Source organism: Stomoxys calcitrans, chromosome 3, assembly GCF_963082655.1.
Source record: "Stomoxys calcitrans chromosome 3, idStoCalc2.1, whole genome shotgun sequence".
Lineage (NCBI taxonomy): Eukaryota > Metazoa > Arthropoda > Insecta > Diptera > Muscidae > Stomoxys > Stomoxys calcitrans.
Window position 1 is genome coordinate 156405573 of NC_081554.1, and position 17991 is coordinate 156423563.

Here is a 17991-nt window from a genome sequence, read left to right on the forward strand (position 1 = left end):
AACGCTTCCCATCAGTCAATTAACAGTTTAAATTATTAAACATTGTTTTCATCATCGCAACCCCTCAAGTCAGCACCATAAACTATCGCTGCTAATTCACTTCCGCCATACATACTCGTATATTCATTCCACTTGGGTTTCGCGGATATGCTTCAGAGGTTTTACACACGATTAAACAAACTCCTTAACACAATGCCACAATACCTCTACGATCCGCTTTAATTTCCCATCCCAGAGGAAGCGATTATAATTGTCCTACACTTAAAACATTTCAAAATTGCAATCGTTGTCTTAGGTGCGATGGGGTTTACTAAGACAACAAAACCACCATTTAAAATTATCCGAGTGGCATTAATAATGCAAAAACCACTAACCACTGCCATTATCTTAATCTCCGAGAACAGGACAAACACTAGACCTGAGGCGATGGAGCGATGTTAGGTTAGGCCTTACCATCAATACACCCCTACCTCCCGAACACCCACAATCGTTGCTTGCTTTCCAAAGTGAATTCACAATAAATCCACAGTTGGACTATGGAAACATAAGTGCTTTGAGTTTTGCATTTGAGATAAGGATCCGAATGCAAAAAGCTAACACATGCACATGTCAACCACATTGTTACTACAGCATGGCACAAACACCATGATTGTTCGTGTGTGTGTGTGTGTGTGTGTCCAGTTTTGTACTACAGTTGCTAATCGACATATATTGGCACATAGCTGTCGTTGGTCGAACTGTTGGCCAACTCTACTCACATTGGTTGATAATTTTAAAGGTAATTTCAGTATCTTCAATAATTCAAAGGGTTAAAGTGAATTGGAAAATGTCACCCGCACTATAGGGTGCAACGAAAAGTTATAGGAATAATTTCGAATGTAGAAATAGCAATAGGAGGCCAAAGTCGAGCAAAAGTGACCGACGCTGTGTTCGAATCTTGCAGCAATATTTAATTCCAATTCTGGAGATATTTATGAGGTATTCAGTTTTACGAGTATTAGACTTCCCTAATACCCATTTTGCAATTCGACCACCCTATAGTTCATATGTCCATTTTATGCAAAGTGTCCATTACAAATATATGCCTGATTTCAGGAAATGCATGCTGATATATTCATGCCCCATTTACGCTTAAGTATAATATGAGTGAATAGTAGGTACGTGTGCGTTTGTGTGTGTGTTCCCTTTGGTATTGTCAATTTTAATTAGCCATTTAACCACATATCAATTACGTTATTAATTGCCTTTTAAATTCCTTTTTAAATTATTGATACATATCAGCGATTATAAGCGATTTTATCTGTGTCATCATCACTGCTGTGTAGCACTGTAGTTCCCACTCAGAGCTTTTGGTATATTGTGCGTGTATGGGTATTTTATTCAGGTGCATTTGTAATTTTGTGTAGGTATCAGAACATGGAAATTTCTGTATGTGTGTGTGTGACTGTGGTGTTTAGTTATGAGTGTTTAAAAGTACAGTATCTAGGATAACAACTGCATTGAAATGTAAAATAACTATTATTTATTTTGAGCTTTTACTACTCCAACGCACACTACGATCTATGAGATAGCGCGAATACAAACGAAAGAGGTGAGTCACTATTTGGTTACAGGCGAAACACCTCAACATTCTACAAGCGGATCAGGGTAACCTTCTCCCAGATGAATAACACTTGTAGCGAAAAGCGACTCGGTTGAAGTCTAAGACTAGAAACTCCCCAACCAGTGCTGCTTTTGGGATCACTACACGGTAGGTTGTCAGGTTAAGCACGAGAGAGGCAGAAGGAGGCCATATAGGAAACCGAGGAAGAACAAGTAAGAGCGTGATAAGTTCGGCAGGGCCGAATCTTATATACCCTCCACCATGGTCGCATCTGTCGAGTTCTTTGCGCAGTATCTATTTTTAGGCAAACAATGAATACAGAATAAGGACGGAGGAGAAGCTATATCCAGTTATAGTCCGATTCGAGGCTCAAGAAGCAAATTCGTGAGATCGGTTTATATGGGATCTGTATCAAGCTATAGATCGATTCTGACCATATTGCACACGCATGTCGAAGGCCATGGGAGGAGCCTTTGTATAAGATTTGTGCCAAATCGGATGAGAATTGCGCTCTCTAGAGGCTCAAGAAGTCAAGACCCAAGAACGGTTTATATGACAGCTATATCAGGTTATGGACCGATTTCATCCATACTTAGCACTATTATTGGAAGTGATACAAAAACACTATGTGCAAATTTTCATCCAAATTGGATATGAATTCCGCCTTCTAAAAGCTCAAGAAGTCAAGACCCAAGATCGGTTTATATGGCAGCTATATCAGGTTATGGACCGATTTTAACCATACCTCTCACATTTATTGGAAGTGATATCAAAACACTATGTGCAAAATTTCAGTCAAACCGGAAGAGAAATGCGCCCTCTAGAGGCTCTAGAGGCTCAAGAAGTCAAGACCCAAGATCGGTTTATATGGCAGCTATATCAAAACATGGAGCGATTTGGCCCATTTACAATCCCAACCGACCTACACTAACAAGAAGTATTTGTTCAAAATTTCAAGCGGCTAGCTCTACTCCTTCAAAAGTTAACGTGCTTTCGACAGGCAGACGGACGGACGGACAGACGGACGGACGAACAGACGGACGGACGGACATGGCTAGTTCGACTTAAAATGTCACGACGATCAAGAGTATATATACTTTATGGGGTCTTTGACGCATATTTTGAGGTGTCACAAACAGAATGACGAAATTAGTATACCCCCACCCTATGGTGGAGGGTATAAAAACTGGGATTGTTTCAGGACACATATTTGGAGGCTTGGATCCCCTAGGGGATCTATATCAGACGCAAGGGAATGAGGTCTTTTGAAAGCCATGTCCTGAACGAGTAACGCCTCATAAGACGAAACAATCTTGGAGTGCACCGGAATTAAAGATACTAAAGAAGGAACAAAAAGAGAAAGAACACGGCAGAGTGCTGGCACGTATATCGTGAGATATCGTGAGGCCCTGGGTAGGTTGAAGAAGGAAAGAGCAGGGCGAAAAGGATTTCCAGGCAAAATTCTGCGGTGAACTAGAGGACACTAGGTAGAATCTAGATTGCGCAATGTGCTCTACATAAAGCACTTGCACGCCAAACTCTCTGAGGAAAGAAGACGGAACTCACACACCAAGGGCATGCAAGAGATGGTGAAACTGCTGATGAGAAAACATTTTTCAGATAGCCAAGAAGAGGACAACGATCAAGACAGCATCCACAGGGGCTGAATCCATGGCAGGTCTGCCATCGGTGACATTGTTGGCGAGGAGAAGATCGTGTACGAGATTCGCACATTCCAGCCGTTTAAATCGGTCGGACCAGACGGGATCAACCTGGCGCTGCTGTCCCTTGTGGTCACTCTGCCATGGCTGGAATGGATTTTCATAGGGAGGAGGTATTAGATGTAACGATATGTTCAGAAAATCTGATCGATGAGGTTCAGGATTGGAGGGTCTCTATGGTACACTCTTTCTCTGACCATCGCTACATTAGGTTTAGAATAGCACGGCCAGCGCCGAATCTGATAAGCCTTCGGAATAGGTTGAAAACCAACTGGACAAAATGCGGATAGCTACTCAGAAGAAGACTTGAGCAAGATAATTTAGATTGTCCAAGCATAGAAGACATTGATGAAAATGTCAACAGGATTACGACTGCACTGGTGGGGTCGTTCGAAGACAGTTGTCCTCTTCGGGAAAGGAAATCAACCCAAGAAAAACCCTGAACGACCAGGGAGATTCGCAATATTAGGAAAGAGACCCGCAGACTTTTTAACAGAGCACGTGGTAAAAAGGCGGAAGTTTATTGGGATGTGTATTACACACGGCTCAAGGAATACAATAAGATTACCAGAGAACAGGTCGATAGCGTTAATGACGCCGCTAAGGTAAAAAAGGTTCTCTCAAAAACCCATGTCCAAACAGAAACTTTAGTAGACGAAATGAGAGTGAGAGCAAAGACAACGGACATGTTGAGGCTTTTGATGAAAACCCATTTTCCACAGGATACGAAAGGACTCACGGAGACACCAGAATCTTGGAATAATGACGCTGATCGAAGGCTTATAATAACGGAATTTATGGTGAAGGAATCCTTGAGGAGCTTCAAGCCATTTAAGTCACCCGGACCTGATGGAATATTTCCGGCATTACTACAGAAAGACGCAGACTATCTGGCGCCTCGTCTGGCCAAAATTTTCATAGAGTGCTTAGGACTTGTCTATACTCCGAAAGCCTGGCAGGAGGCAAGGGTGGTGTTTATACCCAAGCCGGGCAAGGTTAGTTATGCGACACCAAAGGCCTACAGACCCATAAGTTTTACATCCTTTCTACTTTCTAAGCCATGGAGCGCATTGGGGACACAATGATAAAGAGTGTGACATCCAGCGAACTGCTTAAATACAAACAGCATGTCTATGTCAAGAGAAGGAGACTGCCCTGCACGAGGTTGTGCATAAAATAGCAGAATCCTTCGATGCCAAAACGTACACACTGGCGGCATGCATTGACATCGAGGGGGCTTTTAGCAATGTGCGGACGTACACACTGATCCAATCCTTCGACCAGTACCGGTTGGACCCGATCCTTAGAGACTGGTTAAACCATATGCTAAGGAACAGGTGGATAAATTGTGTGTCGCATGACATAAATATAAACGAAAAAGTGGCACAGGGCACGTCACAGGGGGGCATTTTATCGCCACTCCTTGTGTGATCACCATAAACGACCTATTACGGATGCTGACTGAGGAGGGATTTGAACCCGACGATGTTATAATACTTCTAAGGGGTGAGGATCCGAACGAGCTATACAGAAGGCCGAAAGGGTCTTGCATATGGCATATGACTGGGCTAGACCCAGAGGTCTCAATGTTAACCCAGAGAAGACTGAAATATGCCTGTTCACGAGGAAGACGAAGGGTGGGCAATTTAACGCACCACGTTTCCTCAATAAGACGATTTCGATATCTGGCAAGGTCAAATACTTAGGAGTGATCTTGAACTGGAAACTGAATTGAAAGTGTCAAATTCAGGAGCGTACAGAGAAGGCTCACAGGTGTTGGGCACTATTTAGACGGGCCGTAAGCTTGAAATGGGGCCTGAATCCTAGGATAGTCCACTGGCTCTACAGGAGAGTGATTAGACCAATACTTACTTACTCCTCAGTAGTTTGGTGGACTGCTATGGAGAAAAAGTGCAACATAAGGACCATACAACAGGTTCAGAGAACATGTTGTCTTGGCATAAGCGAAGCGATGAGGACCACGCCCACTGGGGCACTGGAGACTATTCTAGATATCCGACCCATCAAAATACAAATTAAGTGTGAGGTAGCCACTGCGGCTATGAGACTTAAGGCGATGGGAGAATGGATTGAGGATGGCAACAGCTCATACCAACGCGGTATAATCGAGGCGACGATAGGAAACCGGGAAGGGAGGGGAAAGGTTTCCGATCGGATACCTGTGATGAGCCTTGACGTCGAGTGCGAGACACTGCTGCCATCGGCACAGTCTTGGATTGACGAAACCCTAGTATTGCCATCTGGAAGATCATGTTACACGGATGGATCAAAGCTAGAGGACATAGTGGGCCTGGGGGTTTATATTGAGAACCCAGGGACTGAGATCTGTTTTAGATTGCTTGACCATAATACGGTCCTGCAGGCGAAGTGGTGTGGTGCTAACGCGAGGACGTCGAGTGTAAACATCTTTACCGACATTAAAATTGCCATAAGGGCAATAGCAACCAGTACGGTAAGGTCACGAACAGTCTTGCAGTGTAAGAAGGAGATTAACGCCTTCTCTGAGGATGGCAAAATCCGCATCGTTTTAGTGCCGGGCCATAACGGAGTAAGGGGAAATGAAAGGGAAGACGATTTGGCGGTGAAGGCCAGAGGGCTGCCATCAATAAACTTGGTTAATCCGAAGCCTTTCGGGTCGACGCAGTCAGAGTTAAGGGAGTGGGCGACGAATGCGCATGCAACATTGTTGAACAGCGAAACGGTCAGTAGGACGGCGAAAATCCTATGGGGTGATCCAGAACGTGAAAAGACGAGACTATTACTGAAAGGAAGCAAGAAGGATGTCAGTACAGTTATTGGTATCATAACACACATAGGACTACGAGCTCACTTATGTAAAATCGGTGCGGCAAATGATAGCATGTGTAGGGTATGGGGGAAGATGATGAGACGTTGGACCATTTCCTTTATCATTGCCCGGCTTTAGCGACCAACAGATACCGGTACTTAGGTGTAGACACAATATCAGATATAAACGAACTTAGGGGAGTGGTATTGAAAACAATTAAGGATTTTGTAAGTAGCACGGAATTCCTAACTTAAAATGTTCTTTTTAGAGGTTACTTTATAGTTTTTAGAGCGCACAACAAACCGTTTACTGGCTTAGGTGTATGTCCATAGTGGCATGGGTCTGATTAATATCTGCACCCTCTTTTCGACCTAACCTAACCTAATCTAAATCATGCATCAAAATGAAAATCGAACAACAAATGCCTTCGTAAATTGCAAAATACGATGCCAGTCTCGGCCAAAATTTTAAAATCTAAAACTTAAAAGTCGAATATTTGAAAACTTTTCTTTTGTTAAGATTTTCGAGCACTATCCAGCAAAACATGATAAAACCCCCATATAAACCTATTTCCGGTTTTGAGTTCTCGAGCCCAAATAGAGCTAAATTCGGTTATTTACGTTTTTAAAGATGGAAGAATGGAACGTAATGGAATGGTAAATATTACAGCTAACTCAATATCAATGTCTCCTGCAAGCAGAGGTGGCTGTAGCAGCGGAGCTCGGTTTGTCTTAGTATATCGGCCTATCGGATATTCATAATTTTAGCGACAGTCAAGCAACGCCGAATGCTTTAAACAGTACGTGTATGAGATCCAAGGTCCTGGGTAATTCTAAGGAGTTATTGATGCGTCTACAGGAATACCATACTAGGACCCTATGCTGGGTGCCCTGGCACACAATGCCCTCGGCACCGTCGTAACCGAAACAAACGATACAGGTTTTAAAAAAAAACGAAGGATAATATTGTCTTACAGATGCCATTTTGGACTCAGCAAGCAGATGAGGAGCAAAGCCATCTCTCGATAGACAAAAATTATACAATACAAGACACTGATACAATCCGTTCTGCTATATGGCTCCGAAGCTGGGTACTTGCGAAAGCAGACGAGTCCGTACTTGGAGTGTTTGAAAGGAAAATCTTTCGTTAAAAATGTGGACCAGTTTGCGCAGGTATTCGTTGAGCGTCATAAGCGAACATGCTAACCTCTGCGATTTGGCGGCTTTTATGGGTTTAAGATCCTAAAATTTCAAACTCAATATCATAGTTTTTTAAGACTGTAGTCGGATTACAACTGACGGACACACGGACACTGTTATATCCTCTTACAATTTTACCACAATCAGAACACCGAGTAACCACCAACAACACCGAGTAACCACCATAGCGATCGTCAGCGCATTTAACTAAATGACCAGTCGGCGCATCGCGTAACATGGTAACAGAAGGCCACGAATGTACGATTTGTCTTCAAAAACGTCGGATAAATCGTAACCAATAACTCAGTCAAATAGTCTCGTTTTAATTTGTAAATTCAACTAAAAAAGAATTTTTAATTTAATTTAATGATAGGGGGTATATTCATTTAGTCATTCCGTTTGCAACACATCGTTATATCCATATATATATATATATATATATATATATATATATATATATATATATATATATATATATATATATATATATATATATATATATATATATATATATATATATATATATATATATATATATATATATATATATATATATATATATATATATATATATATATATATATATATATATATATATATATATATATATATATATATATATATATATATATATATATATATATATATATATATATATATATATATATATATGGATATAACGATGTGTTGCAAACGGAATGACTAATTGAATATACCCCCTATCATTAAATTAAATTAAAAATTCTTTTTTAGTTGAATTTACAAATTAAAACGAGACTATTTGACTGAGTTATTGGTTACGATTTATCCGACGTTTTTGAAGACAAATCGTACATTCGTGGCCTTCTGTTACCATGTTACGCGATGCGCCGACTGGTCATTTAGTTAAATGCGCTGACGATCGCTATGGTGGTTACTCGGTGTTGTTGGAATTGGTAACTGCCAATGGAGGTTTCTCGGTTGCGAAATTACATTTCAGCTGTCTTTTGCACAACCGCAGCTGGCCAGACTACTACTTTTTACAAATCTGGATTTTCGACACGAGTTTTTGGCGTCCGTAACCAGGGTAAGGTATAACATTTTTTTATGCGATTAGTTTGGAGGAAGAGTAATGGGGATATTTTGTTTCTATCCATTCAGGGTGCTTGCTGTGAAAAGAAAAATACTTCCACGACGGATTTACCTTTTTTTGGGAGACGATTTTTATAAGTCAACGCTGTGCTCGAAAGTGTCTCCCACCACATCTTTGATTGCGACCACAGAAATTTCGTGAGATTACGTTGTCAAAACCACCATACGTCTATCGAAATTGTCAAGCTGAAAACAGATTTCCGGTTCAGTTCAACAACTTTCCACTTATGTAGAAGCTAGCATAAGTTGGAAAAGCTGTGGTGAATCAACATTCATCTCTCATCAATCGTACCTCAGGACTTTTCCAGGTAAGTACAGCGGGGCACACTTGGGTACATTATCGCTATAGCACGGGCTTATTATGTTTATCCTTACAGGATGTGGGTATCAAATAATTATACTTACATATTTACTCAGGACCTTAAACGTAAGAGAATAGTTTCAGTAAAATTATTTTCCCAGGCGTTATTTAAAAGAAAGAAAAAGTAATTTTATTAAATTACAACCGCATGGAATTCTTTTTATATCCACCACCGTAACACCACAAAATATCGATGTGCGACACAAGTTATATATTTTTGATCGTCTTCACATTCGAAATCGATCAAGACAAACCCTCACGTCGTCTCTAAGTCAAATCGGGCGATCAGTTTATATGAGAACAATATATCAGTTTATAGACCGATTTGGTCCGTACCAGGCACTTCTATTGGCAGTCATAGCAAAACTTTGTGAAAAATCGAATCAAAATGTTATCCATGTATTTTTTTGGGTTCCAAATCAATTATTCTATGTGTTACAAATGGAATGACGAAATTAGAATACCATGCTACGGTGGAGGGCATTTTAATATGAGTACTATGTGGAAGAGGGCAAAGTTGCTATTTTTTATCTAAATTATTTAAAAAAAACTTAATTTATGTTAACTGAAACAAATATTAATCACATATCTGCAAAACAGAACGAAATTTGAAACAAGTAAAGATGGGCTAAAGTCGGGCAAAGCTGACCTTTTGATACCCTACACCATATTGAGAATTACGGCCAAGTCGTCAAGATTAAAATTTTATTTAATTTAAATTCCTATATTGTACAATATATCACCATTGTATTATTGTATATACCAGTGATCTGACGAGTCATTAGGGAAACATTTATGCCAAATTTCGTTAGGATAGGTTAACAAATCACAACATAATTGCAATATTATTTAAAATTGGTCGAATATGTTGGGTAGCCCAAAAAGTAATTGCGGATTTTTCATATAGTCGGCGTTGACAAATTTTTTCACAGCTTGTGACTCAGTAATTGCATTCTTTCTTCTGTCAGTTATCAGCTGTTACTTTTAGCTTGCTTTAAAAAAAAGTGTTAAAAAAGTACATTTGATTAAAGTTCATTCTAAGTTTTATTAAAAATGCGTTTACTTTCTTTTAAAAAATCCGCAATTACTTTTTGGGCAACCCTAAGTATATGAGTTATATTAAAATCTAGACCCATTCCGATAAAAATCCATTCATATTGTGGTAGTCGTAGAAAAAAGCTTTGTGCAAAATGCTAAGAAGATCGGTGGATAAACGTGCAAGCAAAGACTCTTGGGGTCAAAATATCAGAAACTTTCATACGGAAAGACCCTAAAAGTAACCAGTAAAGAAATGCAAAAGCCGGTCGGAACCTACTATATAATACCATACACCACAGAGTCTACGTACTACTTACCAATACATGAAACCTATTGTGAAAACTAGTCAGACTTGAATTAAGCATACCTATTGAAATATTGGATAGAACCTTGCAAGATTTTCTAAATTGTGGCTACTACAGCCATAAAGGGTCATATTGGATGAAAGATATATATTCATGATATATATCTACATCTGGAACCAAAATTGTAGCTTATAAAGCCTTAGAGGCCATATCGGATGAAAGATATATATATATATAGGTGCTATATATATTGTAAATCTTATACGATTTGCACACGTATTAGAACGTTAAATAAAACATCTCATGTCAAATTTTGTAAAGATCGGTGCAAAATTGTGGCTGGTACAGCCTTAAAAAACCGTATCGGATGAAAGATATATATGGGAGCTGTATCTAAATCTGATCTGATTTTAATGTAATTTTGCACACGTATTGGGACGTCAAAAAAAATTTAATCCCCACGACGTTCTCTTAAGCCTAGCAACCAAGCCCCTAAACCAGCATATACGGGCCGCGGAGATCATTATGAGATCCGGTGGCGACCTCTTGAATTTCGAATTCCTGCACCGAACGGGCTTGGGACAGGCCGAGGCCACGTGTCCACCCAGTCCCCAACGATGACACACGTAACCATTCACAAGGCTTTTCCGTCCCTTATGGTCGAAACCCATGCAACGATGGCATACGAAGACCGCATCCTGCATTCGGGCGGTGAAGCGGAACCACTTCACGTACTCCCCCTTCTCTCACAACTTATCCGCCACCCTCGGAGTGCACTCCAGTAGACAACGCTACCCTCAGGCCTCCAAGGCGCAGAAGCCAAACGCACGGACCGACGAAAAATTTCCTTGCTCATCGTCTTCCTCAAGTTGAGGCAGTACAACTCTGCCTGGAGTTATGGCATTATGCACTCCCCTCACCACCACCTTCGGGGCCAGCTTCTCGTGGACCTCCAACCCCAACTTCGCGAACTTCTCGTTCGCCTGAATGCTGCCCCTCTCAACCATCGAAGGGGTGCGGATAACCGCCCCATCATTCCAATTCGGACGGACCCCGTGAACCCTCACACCAAGTGACTACCTTCTTGGTAGCCTCCGCAGAAATTGTCACCGCCTTCCCATTGCCCTTCACCACCACCGACCACGTGTCCACCGGCTTCGCAACCGGCACAGACGGGATGGCAGCGACATCAACGGGGCAGCAGGGGCAACAAACGTGCCAGTGCGTGCGTTGACAGCTGGGGCAACAGGGGCACCTGCCACCGACTGCGAAACAGCCGGACTCCCACCCACGCTACCTACAATCACCAACGCGCCGCGAGCAGCCATTGCCTCGTATGCCGACAGCCTTCCCTTCAAAGCCTCATTCTCCAGCATCGGGAGCATAATCACTTAATTTCACTTTTACTATAACTATAGTTACACACTCTACTCTGGATATGGATAGAGTATCCAGTCTGTCTGAGATGATGATGCTTATCTAGGTGATGAATTTGATGCTGTTGCGAGAAAATGAGTTTAGTTACTGCAGCCGGAGACAAATCGTCTCATGGATAATTAACGGAAAGCGAGAATTGACTCGGTTTAGTCTACAAGAAGTAAAAGAAATAAATTTTAGAAAATCAATTTATGCAATTTAATATTAAAATTCTTGATAAATTTGTAAAAACGTGCAAAAACATTAAACATTAAAAATATGTTAAAAACGTTGAAGAATAAAAAACATAAAAAAATTTTAAAGAAAACGTTGAAGAACATAAACATTAAAAATTTGTAAAAACGTGGAAAAATAAATATAAAAAAACATTATAGAATATGCAACAAAGAGAGAGAGCTTTTCGCCATTGTCTGGGAGATTAGGAAGCTCAGGAACTATTTGCATGGTACGAAACATCTCAATGTTCATACCGACCATCAGCCTTTGACATGTTCTACATCCGAAAAGAATCTGAATCCGATGATTTGTAAATAGAAGGCAACCATTGAGGAATATTCACCGAAGGGGGTAAGAAGAATCTTGTGTCCGATGCATTGTCCCGACAGTATGCGAACTGTCTTTAGGCCATGGATGACTCAGAATCCAACGGACGGTCAGAATTTGAATCGGGTGAGGAGACGATTCATATTGAGATGCCACTTACTTCTGTTATTCGATCCGTAATAAATCCTGTTAATTCCTTCAAAAATCAGTCAATTATTATGCAAATTCTAAGCGACTACTATTTTCCAGACCGGCCGATACGGGATGACTATGAGCACGACACAGGCTGGAACTTTGAACTCCGACTTGTGTGGTGCCCATCGTTATCACGGAAGCTTAGCTGAAAGCTACCGGGCGCGTCCATAGGTTGCGCATGGTGGAAAGCTCCCTTTTTTATGCGGAGTAGCTGCAAATGCGGCCGCAGTCAGTCTGTGATTTTCGAGAGGAGAGTCTCAGTGAGGAGTCAGGTGGCACTGGCTCTTAACTAAATACTGAGTGCCAATGATACTCGAGATGACAAGGCGAGTTATTGGCGCCTTCAAATAACTAATGGCCAACATCAGCGTTTGTTCCCAGGTTAGGGGGGGCGGGTGGCGAGCGTCGGATCTTGGAGCAAGCGGCTCGCCACAACGAGGGATACATGCAATCCCACAAACCCATGCGGTTGGGGCGCTGGGCCAGTAACCCGCCCCGGAAAACATAGAACTACTATGAAAAACAAAGGAATAGTAAAAACGGACCCCCCCTCAACTATTTTCCAGACATAGGGAAGAGGTTGGACAACATACCCGAATTTTTTTTGATTTAGATATGCTGGAAGAATAAAATAAGTTTTGTCTCTATAAAAAATTGCTAAAATTTTGCGAACGAGGTTATCAAGGCCATACAAACCAGCATCGCTGATAATAAATTCTATAATCTCCTTTTAAACTATTTTGTTGAGTACGCCTTATTGTCTTTTCAAGCACCATCTAGCGGATAATTGCCTAACTAAGTAATTTGTCATTTGGCTCATTAGAGGAAACTCAAGCAACTGGGCCAAAAAGAAAATACCTTCCTTTTTTGTTGTGCAGCAAGCCGGAGAAGAGTAGGATCCAGCAGAAAGAACCAACCCTTGTAGCTGGTAGAATGATAGCGCAATTTACAAAATCTTATATATAAAAATCAATTTGTGTTTGTTTGTATATTTGTGTGTTCCTTATAAACTCAGAAACGGCTGAATTATTTTTTTTGAAATTTGAGATGGTGCATAATGACCCCATGGTGAAAATAGGGTACTAAATTTTTTGATATCTGAAGGAGGAGCGGAACCTCCCCCTTACCCTAATTTTCAGAAACGCCAGATCTCGGAGATGGGTGGTGCGATTTAAGCGAAATTTTGTGTGCTCTCATATAGTACCCTAAAAATTAGAAATTTGGTATCAAAATTTCGTATGGGGTATCTAGGGGGGCTGCCCCACCCTAAAACTTACCAAACATATATTTAGACCAATCACGACAATATGGGACTCAAATGAAAGGTATTTAGGAGAAGAAAACGTATCTGATATCCAATTGTCGGACCAAGTGCTAAGGGGACCACCCTAAAACACGCCTAAATCGGACATATTTACCGAGCATGGCAATATGGAACTCAAATAAAAGGTATTTGCGAGTAGAATACGAATTTGATATCCAAATGTAGGACCATGTATTTAGGGCTCATTTTTCGACCATGCCAATATGTGGCTCAAATGAAAGGTATTTGAGATTAGAAAACGAATTTGATAACCTATTTTGGGGCCGTGTGTTTGGGGGACGCCTAATTCTGTAAACTCCTCTTAAGCCAATGGCAATATGGGGTTTAAATAAATGGTATTTGAGAAAAAAGCACGATGCTAACATTTTTTCAGGGCCAAATGTCTGGGGGACCACCTCTCCCCCGAAAACACCACTAAATCAGACTTCATGAGAATATCGGGCTGAAATGAATTTTAGGAATGGACTACACCCTACATTCAAACTTAAATTCATAGACCAATAACGATCGTGTGGGATTCAGATAAAGGCACTTATATTGTTAAACTGTTAGTTAAGTTTGAATGGTATTTCACTAAAAGATCTTTAATTGTCGAAAATAAATATTCCAAGGAAACTTTTGTTCCATATAAAGTAAAAGAAGGCGCAGCGAAGCGGGCCCGGGTCAACTAGTTGTATGATAAAACAAAAAACAACTAAAGGGCTACATGAAGCCCTAATGAGACACAAATAAAAACGAAAGAAATATTTGTTTTTATAGAAAAAAGAAAACATGTTGAATTTTTGAATGGACAAAAATTAAACATTAGAGCCCAATCGGAACGTTTACAAGCTATTATTAATAAAAACTGAATTACAAGCCATTATTAAACACTGAACTACAAATACATCACAAATTAATCTTAGAAAGAAGAGAAAAACCGAATCATCACCAATCTTTAACCAAACGACAGTCAAAAGAACTACTCAACTCGGTAACCAACCCCTCACCTCTTCTGCAATAGCATGGGATATCTAGAAAGGTACTCCCAACCCGAATAGTCCAAGGTGATTGCTTGCGACTCACACTCAATACAGAACATGAACTTTTGACAGACGGACCAATAGCTGAAATTATAGAGGATAAAGAACTTAGTTTTTTTTTAAGACAGACAGTTTTTCTTCCAAAACTTATCTTTTATTGAACCTTTCACGTTAATCTATGGTTCTTGCCCTCCCCAGTAGACAGAACTCTCTCCAGGCAGATAGGGGTTTTCCATAAAGTAAGTTACTTAAAAAAATTGGTGTGACCAGTATATCAAAATCGTTTAAAAATGTGTCTTCATGAACCCAAACATGTAGATTTTCCGATGTGACATTAACGATCTCTATGCTCTTTTCCACAATAAATAATTGACAAAGTACCGCAAGAGGCACTTACCCATTTAACCGAATGGAAACTTATCCTCCACGCAAACTAAGCGAGAAAATCGCCCCATTTGTTTGTTTTGTTGATATTTTGGATGTGTGTTAGTGCAGACAACGTTAAGTATTTAGCGGGAAAGTATTTAGCGTTCTATTTATCCATAAGCGGATCTGCTAGACCAATTGTTGGTCAGTACACTAGAACAACTTCTGCCAAGAAGTTGTATTCTACAGTCCTTCTCAGAGAACGATTGAAATCTGAGGACCAGGAGTAGAGGTGGGAAATGACGCTTCAAAAGTTGGCAGAAGGAAATATAACATGGGGCTTCCTGTTGAATGCCAGTGTGTGTTTGGAGGAGTAGAACGTGGAACGAATCGGTGCTTTATTGTTCCAGTGGAAGACCATTCCAGATCTACTCACTTGCCCTTAATAAAAAAGTACATTTTGGCCAGGTCGATAATTATTTCCGACTAATGGTCGCTTCTATTTATTTTTAAATCAATTATTTCTTCATTAATTATCTTATTTACATATCTTTTCAGGTTTACCACACCCACAAGGACGAAAGATATGTCCATTTCACAGTCAACCACTCCTAAAAATTTATGGGTACTGAATCGAGGCAATACACTACACCATATAGCCGTAGAAAAATATTTTTCAACGGCTGTCTACAGAAGTTAATTTTTTTATGATAGTGCAAGGCCAATAACATTGGGCAATTGAGAATTTTACGACACAGGAGTCTTCGATGGTGGAATGCTTTCCGTTAGCGGATGTCATAGCGACTAGATATATTGTGAGTAGAGTGCGTCAAGAAGGTTAAAGTGAAAAATTGTGAAGGTGGAAAGTGAATTTTTTTTTTTTGGAGTTTTATTTTTGGGAGCTGTTGTTTTGACCGAAGTGAGACAGGTTAGACGGAGGAGCTGTATAGGAGGATTTGCTATGGTTAAGAGGACCAAGGGGAAGAAGGGGAGTGTAGGAGGTGGGGGGACCTCGGATGTTGGCAATAGCACCGATTCGTCGGTGGCTCGTGCTGGAGGAACGATGAGGAAGGATTCAGTGGACTTGTTGTCCAGTGGCAGTGGAGGCGAGGATGGGAAGCGCCTGAAACTGGGTTCGCCTGGTGTGTCGCAATGCAAGGGGGGGGGGGGGGGGGAAGGTGGTGGCTGGTGGTGAATTGCCATCTTGTAGTGGAAGTCAGAGGAAACATGTAGATTTTCCGATGTGACATTACCGATCTCTATGCTCTTTTCCACATAAAAAAATTGACAAAGTACCGCAAGAGGCACTTACCATGCATTTTTCATGTTTACCACACGCTCAAGGACGAAGGATATGTCCACTTCACAGTCAACCACTTCTACAAATTTATGAGTACTGAATCGAGGCAATACAATACACCATATAGCCGTAGAAAAATATTTTTCAACGGCTGTCTACAGAAGTTAATTTTTTTTAAGACAGTGCAAGGCCAATAACTTTGGGCAATTGAGAATTTTACGACAGAGGAGTCTTCGATGGTGGAATGCTTTCCGTTAGCGGATGTCATAGCGACTAGATATATTGTGAGTTGAAAGTAAAAGTGAATATTTGTAAAGGTGAAAAGTGATATTTTTTGGAGTTTAATTTTTGGGAGCGGTTGTTTTGAACAAAGTGAGACAGGTTAGACGGAGGAGCTTTGGAAAGGAGAATTTGGTATGGTGAAGAGGAGCAAGGGGAAGAAGGGGAGTGTAGGAGGTGGGGGGACCTCGGATGGTGGGATTAGCACCGATTCGTCGGTGGCTCGGGCTGGAGGGATGATGATGAGGAAGGAGTCAGTGGACTTGTTGTCCAGTGGCAGTGGAGGCGAGGATGGGAAGCGCCTGAAACTGGGTTCGCCTGGTGTGGCGGTTGGGAAGGGGGGGAAGGTGGTGGCAGGTGGTGGTGAATTGCCATCTGGTAGTCGGAGGACAGCTGGTGGGGTTGATGGCGCTGGTGGTAGTGCCAGTGCGGCGGCGGTGGTTGATGGCGGTGCTGGTGTTGCCAGTGAAGGTGGGGGTCCATCGACTCCGAGGTAGGCGGAGCAGCGGGAGAGTAGGGCTCGCAGGCGGGTATTTGCTGCACCGTTGGGGAAGCAAGGCGTCACGGTAGGGGAGATGAAGGAGGTGACGGATGCGTTGGTGGGTGCTGTGTATGAGGCTGGTGTGAGTGGGAGTATGGCGAGAAGGGTTATCCAGTATGCTGGGCAGTATGAGGAGCTGCTCATGAGGCTGATGCTGGATAACGAGGCTATAAAGGATAAGCTGTCGGCTTATGAGGCGATGGCTGGTCGCGGCGCGTCGGTGGGTTGGCGTCCGCCTGTTGCCCCCGCCGCTGTGAATGCGCGCACTGGCACATTTGTTGCCCCCGCTGCCCCCGTTTCTGTCGCTTCCGCCCCGTCTGTGCCGGTTGTGAAGCCGATGGAGACAGGGTCGGTGGTGGTGAAGGGCAAGGGGAAGGTGGTGAAGACTTCGGCTGAGGTCGTGAAGAATTTGGTGTAGAAGGTGGGCCCTACACTTGGTGTGAGGGTTCATTGTGTCCGGCCGACTCGGGATGGCGGGGCGGTTATCCGCACCCCGTCGGTAGCTGAGAGGGAGCGGATCAGGGCGAACGGCAAGTTCGCGGAGGTGGGATTGGAGGTGGAGGTCCGCGAGAAGCTGGGCCCGAAGGTCGTTGTAAGGGGGGTACATGCTGCCATAACTCCTGATGAGTTCATTGCGGAGCTGTACTCCCTCAACCTGAAGGAGACGATGACTGAGGAGGTGTACCGTCGGTCGGTGCGTCTGGCTTCCGCGCCTTGGAAGCCGGAGGGTGGCGCTGCCAATGTCAGCCTGGAGTGCACTCCGAGGCTGGCAGAGAAGTTGTGCGAGGAGGGCGTTTATGTGAAGTGGTTCCGCTTC

At 42.1% G+C, this 17991-nt stretch overlaps 1 protein-coding gene across 1 annotated transcript; it reads right to left on the bottom strand.

Moving 5' to 3' along the window:
- Positions 1 to 16736: 16736 nt before the first annotated feature.
- LOC131996192 (uncharacterized) lies at positions 16737 to 17318 on the bottom strand. The gene has a single exon (XM_059365654.1). It carries the CDS (start codon positions 17316 to 17318, stop codon positions 16737 to 16739), a length of 582 nt encoding a protein of 193 aa, XP_059221637.1.
- Positions 17319 to 17991: the final 673 nt, after the last annotated feature.